Here is a 7,485-nt window from a genome sequence, read left to right on the forward strand (position 1 = left end):
GGACGCATGATGGACTCTATCTCTAACCCACAAGACGAGAGATTAAGTCTTAACAAGAGAGCATTCAATTTTAGTCTTCAAAAAAAAAAAAAAAAAAAAAAAAAAAAAAACTACCTTCTGAGGTAAACATTTAGACCACACCGTAGGGGCTATAAGCGAAGGAAGAGAAGCCTGATCCAAATGAACCTTGCACTAGAAACAGAAAAGATGCCATCCGATGACAGAATCCAGCACCAAGAATCGGGTGTATCATCAAGCTGCACTTGACCGTATTCCTCGACCATAGTATTCAAGTTTATCCAAATTTCGGCCCCCTAACTCCATTGTCCAATGCCTGACTTTGTTATACAGTAACTTAAGACATATTTCTACGAGATGTTCACGGGGCATATGAGCATCTTATAATCGAATGCTTGGATACTAATCCAGTGAAACGTCCAGATATGAATCAAGTCGTAACTAAGCTTGAGAACGCATTGAAACTCCAACAGGAATACAAGGAATTAAAACAACCAAGTTATTTGCTAGTAATGAGAGGTTTAGGAAATAATATGAACAAAAGATATGAAAAACTAAATGTGTTGGATTGATTTCAAAAGGTTACAATCAAATCCTTATATAGAGGATTAAAGCAAAACATAATCATAACATACCAACAACTAGACCCACTAGTAAAGCTAGATGACAAATTGACAAGCATACATGTGAACACACCAATATGACAACTAGTATACATGTGAACACACTAACAACTAGACCTAATAAAATAAGATAAAAGGCAACTTGATTATGCAAGTATGCCACAAAAGATAATGTCAAGTTGTCCACTAAACACCTTAACCATTAATTTGGTCAATAATGGCCTAAACCCATTTGAACAAGTTGAGCAACTTGAGCAATAAAGTCCAAAATCAAGTTGAGCAAGTTGAGCCACTTGAGTTGTGCACTAATATTTTAACACTCCCCCTTAGAGCAAACTCTCAATCAAAAATCCCCAACGCCTCTCGAAATTCCATGAACTTGGCTTTCATTAGAGCTTTAGTAAAGATGTAGGCTACTTGATCATTTATCCTTACATTTGCTAGCTCGATCTCCCCGCTAAGAACCTTTTCACGAATGAAATGATACCTCATTTCTATATGCTTAGTACGAGCATGAAAAACAGGATTTGAAGCAAGTTTGATTGCACTTTCGTTGTCACATTTCAATTTGATAACATAATCTACTTCTTCAAGTATGTCACCAATCAATCTTCTTAGCCAAGTACACTCTTGAGCTGCCATAATTGCAGCTATGTATTCCACTTCCGTGCTAGACAAAGCAACAACATCTTGCTTCTTGCTACACCATGAAATAACCGCGGAACCCATGTTAAAACAGTAACTCGAAGTTGAATGACGATCATTTGCGTCTCCCATCCAATCTGCATCTACGAAACCATTTAACAAAACATCATTACACTTCTTATACCACAAGCCGTGGCCCATTAATCCTTTCACATAATGAAGGACCCTTTTAGCTGCATCAAGATGAACATTAGTTGGACATTGCATAAATTGTGAAACAATGCCAACCGAATAAGCAATTTTCGGCCTTGTGATGGTTAGATAAATCAAACTTCCAACCATTTGTTGGAACAACTTTACATCCTTGAGCTCTTTTCCTTGATTTTTCTTCATTTATTTTGAGGTTTGGTTTCATTGGAGTAGACATAGGCTTTGACTCCCCCATGTTGAAACGTTCCAAGAGACTTCTTGCATAACCCATTTGAGAGATAAAGTACCCGTTTTCTAATTTATTAACTTCTAAGCCAAGAAAGCAACCAATCTCCCCCAGATTTTTCATTTCAAAATGAACCGAAAGAGCATCACTTAAACGAGAGATTTCTGACTCGTTTCCTCCGGTGATAATCATGTCATCAACATATAGTAATACCAAGACATGAATACCTGATTCTTTCTTCACAAACAAACTAGAATCCGCATCATAAATATTAAAACCACAAAAGACAAGGTATTGTGCTACCTTACCATACCAAGCTCTCGGAACTTTTTTCAAGCCATAAAGAGCTTTCTTCAACTGGCACACATATTCTGGAAATTGATTTGAAGTGAACCCAATAGGTTGTTCCATGAACACCTCACGATCAAGCTCTCCATATAGAAAAGCATTCTTCACATCAAATTGCCACAATTTCCATCCTTTGTAAGCCGCTAGTGAGATTATTGTTCTCACTGTCACCATTTTAGCCACGGGGCTAAAAGTTTCTTCATAATCAAGCCCATAACTTTGACAAAAGCCACGAGCCACCAAACGAGCCTAGAACCTATTAATGGTTCCATCCGAGTTCTTTTTCAAACGGTACACCCATTTACAAGTAGCCGGTTTACATGCTTCTGGTTTCTTGACAAGCTCCCAAGTTTCATTCTTTTCCAATGCATCAATCTCCTCTTGCATTGCTTTTCTCTAATTCGCAGAATCTTTAGCTTTTTCAAGGTATATAGGACCATTCAAGATTATTGATCGTGTCGGACCAGTAGCTTACCGACTTGAATTACTACAACAACTCGCGGCTGTACATAACACTTTCCACATCTCAAATTTGAAGAAATGTTTTGCTAAAGAACATCTCACTATTCCGTTAGATGAAATCCAAATCAACGAAAAACTTCAATTCGTCGAAGAACCCGTCGAAATAATGGATCGTGAGGTTAAAAGACTTAAGCAAAACAAGATACCAATTGTTAAGGTTCGATGGAATGCTCGTAGAGGACCTGAGTTCACCTGGGAACGAGAAGATCAGATGAAGAAGAAATACCCGCACTTATTTCCAGAAGATACGTCAACACCTCCAACTGTTTAAAATTTCGGGACGAAATTTATTTAACGGGTAGTTACTGTAGTGACCCGAACTTTTCCATGTTTATATATATTAAATGAAATTGTTATTTACATGATTAAGTGTTTCCAACATGTTAAGCAATCAAACTTGTTAAGACTTGATTAATTGAAATAGGTTTCATATAGATAATTGACCACTCAAGTTGACCGGTGATTCACGAACGTTAAAACTTGTAAAAACTATATGATGACATATATATGGTTATATATATAGTTGACATGATATTATGATAATTAAGTATCTCATTAGGTATTTTAACAATGAGTTATATACATAAAAATGAGACTATTGAATTAAGAAACTCGAAAACGATATATATATAACGATTATCGTTATAACAACGTCTTACTAAGTACATATGAATCATATTAAGATATTGATACACTTGGTTAATTATGTTAAATGATAAGTAAATATATCATTAAGTGTATTAACAATGAACTATATATGTAAAAATAAGACTACTAACTTAATGATTTCAAATCGAGACATATACGTAACGATTATCGTTGTAACGACATTGAACTGTATATATATCATACTAAGATATATTATATATCATAATATCATGATAATATAACAATTTATCATCTCTTTAAATATAATAAATAATGGGTTAACAACATTTAACAAGATCGTTAACCTAAAAGTTTTAAAACAACATTTACATGTAACGACTAACGATGACTTAACGACTCAGTTAAAATGTATTTACATGTAGTGTTTTAATATGTATTCATACACTTTTTAAAGACTTCAAGACACTTATCAAAGTACTTCTACTTAACAAAAATGCTTACAATCACATCCTCGTTCAGTTTCATCAACAATTCTACTCGTATGCACCCGTATTCGTACTCGTACAATACACAGCTTTTAGATGTATGTACTATTGGTATATTCACTCCAATTATCAGCTCTTAGCAGCCCATGTGAGTCAACTAGCACATGTGGGAACCATCATTTGGCAACTAGCATGAAATATCTCATAAAATTACAAAAATATTAGTAATCATTCATGACTTATTTACATGTAAACAAAATTACACATCCCTTATATCTAATCCATATACCAACGACCAAAAACACCTACAAACACTTTAATTCTTCAATTTTCTTCATCTAATTGATCTCTCTCAAGTTCTATCTTCAAGTTCTAAGTGTTCTTCATAAATTCTATAAGTTCTAGTTTCATAAAATCAAGAATACTTCCAAGTTTGCTAGCTTACTTCCAATCTTGTAAAGTGATCATCCAACCTTAAGAAATCTTTCTTATTTACAGTAAGATATCTTTCTAATACAAGGTAATACTCATATTCAAACTTTGATTCAATTTCTATAACTATAACAATCTTATTTCGAGTGAAAATCTTACTTGAACTTGTTTTTGTGTCATGATTTTGCTTCAAGAACTTTCAAGCCATCCAAGGATCCTTTAAAGCTAGATCTATTTTTTGTATTTCCTATAGGTTTATCCACAAAACCTGAGGTAGTAATGATGTTCATAACATCATTCGATTCATATATATATATAACTACCTTATTCGGAGGTTTAAACTTGTAATCACTAGAACATAGTTTAGTTAATTCTAAACTTGTTCGCAAACAAAAGTTAATCCTTCTAAATTGGCTTTTAAAATCAACTAAACACATGTTATATATCTATATGATATGCTAACTTAATGATTTAAAACCTGAAAACACCAAAAACATCGTAAAACCGGATATACGCCATCGTAGTAACACCGCGGGCTGTTTTGGGTTTGATAATTAAAAACTATGATAAACTTTGATTTAAAAGTTATTCTTCTGGGAAAATGATTTTTCTTATGAACATGAAACTATATCCAAAAATATGGTTAAACTCAAAGTGGAAGTATGTTTTTCAAAATGGTCATCAAGACGTCGTTCTTTCGACTGAAATGACTACCTCTTACAAAAATGACTTGTAACTTATATTTTGGACTATAAACCTATACTTTTTTTGTTTAGATTCATAAAATAGACTTCAATATGAAACCATAGCAATTTGATTCACTCAAAACGGATTTAAAACGAAGAAGTTATGGGTAAAACAAGATTGGATATTTTTTGATTGTTGTAGCTACGGGAAATATTGTAACAATTCTATACAAATCATATCCTAGCTAACTTATATTGTATTATACATGTATTCTAATATATTATGTAATTTTGGGATACCATAGACACGTATGAAAATGTTCTGACATATCATATCGACCCATCTATATATATTATTTGGAACAACCATAGACACTCTATATGCAGTAATGTTGGAGTTAGCTATACAGGGTTGAGGTTGATTCCAAAAATATATATACTTTGAGTTGTGATCTAGCCTGAGACGTGTATACACTGGGTCGTGGATTGGGTCAAGATAATATGTATCAATTTATTTTTGTACATCTAACTATGGACAACTAGTTGTAGGTTACTAACGAGGACAGCTGACTTAATAAACTTAAAACATTAAAACGTATTAAAAATGTTGTAAATATATTTTGAACATACTTTGATATATATGTACATATTTGTTATAGGTTCGTGAATCGACCAGTGGCCAAGTTTTACTTCCCGACGAAGTAAAAAATCTGTGAAAGTGAGTTATAGTCCCACTTTTAAAATCTAATATTTTGGGATGAGAATACATGCAGTTTTATAAATGATTTACAAAATAGACACAATTACATGAAACTACTTTCTATGGTTGAACGATCGAAGCTGAATATGCCGCTTTTTACTTGGTAACCTAAGACTTAGTAAACCAGTTTACTAATTGACGCGAATCCTAAAGATAGATCTATTGGGCTCAAAAAACCCCATCCGTTGTAGCGGATGCTTTAGTACTTCGATGTTGTTTTATCATGTCCAATGGATGTCCCGGAATGATAGGAGATATTCTTATATGCATCTTGTTAATGTCGGTTACCAGGTGTTCACCATATGAATGATTTTTATCTCTATGTATGGGATGTGTATTGAAATATGAAATCTTGTGGTCTATTATTACGATTTGATAAATATATAGGTTAAACCTATAACTCACCAACATTTTTGTTGACGTTTAAAGCATGTTTATTCTCAGGTGATTATTAAGAGCTTCCGCTGTTGCATGCTAATATATGGACAAGATTTGGAGTCAGCATGCTTGTATAATATTGTTTAAAACTGCATTCGAAATTTACTTTGTTGTAACATATTAATATTGTAAACCAATATGTATTGGTAGTGTGTAAGTGTGATATTTTTAGATTATCATTTCTGATAATCTAGGTGGTGTCCTTTAAACCTTGTCGATAAAATAAAGGTTATGGTTTGTTTTAAAAATGAATGCAGTCTTTGAAAAACGTCTTATATAAAGGTCAAAACCTCGCAACGAAATCAATTAATATGGAAAGTTTATAATCAATATGAACGGGACATTTCAGTTGGTATCCGAGCGTTGGTCTTAGAAAACCAGAAATTTGCATTAGTGTGTCTTATCGAGTTTGTTAGGATACATTAGTGAGTCTGGACTTCGACCGTGTTTTCTTTAAAAACGATTGCTTAACACTTTTGGTTGGAAACTATATATTATTAACATGTAAATATTATGTGATATATTAACCTCTTAATGTGTTTGATATTGTGTGATAGATGTCTACCACTAGTACAAATCCCATCAACTCACCTAATAATAATGAAGAGTCGAATATACTTTGGGAAGATTCACAAATTCCCGAAGAGGAACCGGAAGAAGAGGAACCGGAAGAGGAGGAACCGGAAGAAGAGGAACCGGAAGAGGAGGAACCGGAAGAAGAAGAGGTTTCGGAGGAATAAATATTGATACCTACTGTAAATCGATTAAATAAAAGAAAATCCTCAATCAACGGACCAAAGTCAATAATGGTCAATGGTGTTTCCGCCGAGGAAGCAAAATATTGGGAAGATTACAAATTTTCCGATGAATCGAATCCCGATGAGGATTCCGATGATGTTATAGAAATTACCTCGACCCAATTTAATAAAGCAAAAAATAATAATAAGGGAAAAGGTATAAAAATAGAGAAACCTGATTCCAACCCCGATGAACTTTAAATGTATCGGCAACGTCCGTATTTCCTAAATTGTAACAATAACCCGGGAACCTCTAAACCACCAGATTTTTCTAAACCATTGTGGAAAACGACGGCTCGTATTAGGGGAACACCATATATCCCTAGAAAATTAGGAAAACGAACCAAGTCCGAAGAAGAAGAAACCAGTGATTCAGATTAGAGGGTTGTAATCATGTTGTGTATTATATGTATTGTAGTGTGCTTGTCCTTTTATGTTCTATGTAAAAATTGCTTGTATTATTTGTTAATTGTCTTTTACGAATCTAATCCTTGTCTATTTTACAGTATAAAAACAAAATGGACGTTAAGGGTAGACAACCGATTATTTTAGAAGACCTACCAGAGGATATGATTGAGAAAATCTTGTCTAGAATCGGTCAGAATTCATCAGCACATTTAGTTATGGCGAAATTAACTTGTCAAACATTTGAAAGACTTTCCAGAAATGCCTTAGTTTATAAAAGG

General features: G+C 33.5%; 1 protein-coding gene across 1 annotated transcript; it reads right to left on the reverse strand.

Annotated features, from left to right (window-relative positions):
• Positions 1 to 980: 980 nt before the first annotated feature.
• LOC139901761 (uncharacterized mitochondrial protein AtMg00810-like) lies at positions 981 to 2,457 on the reverse strand. Its single transcript, XM_071884438.1, has 3 exons — positions 2,327 to 2,457; positions 1,575 to 1,972; positions 981 to 1,519 (listed from the first exon to the last, which is right to left on the reverse strand). The coding sequence occupies exons 1-3, from the start codon at positions 2,455 to 2,457 to the stop codon at positions 981 to 983; spliced, it is 1,068 nt and encodes a 355-aa protein (XP_071740539.1).
• Positions 2,458 to 7,485: the final 5,028 nt, after the last annotated feature.

The sequence above is a fragment of the Rutidosis leptorrhynchoides genome, chromosome 3, assembly GCF_046630445.1.
Source record: "Rutidosis leptorrhynchoides isolate AG116_Rl617_1_P2 chromosome 3, CSIRO_AGI_Rlap_v1, whole genome shotgun sequence".
Taxonomy (NCBI): Eukaryota; Viridiplantae; Streptophyta; class Magnoliopsida; order Asterales; family Asteraceae; genus Rutidosis; species Rutidosis leptorrhynchoides.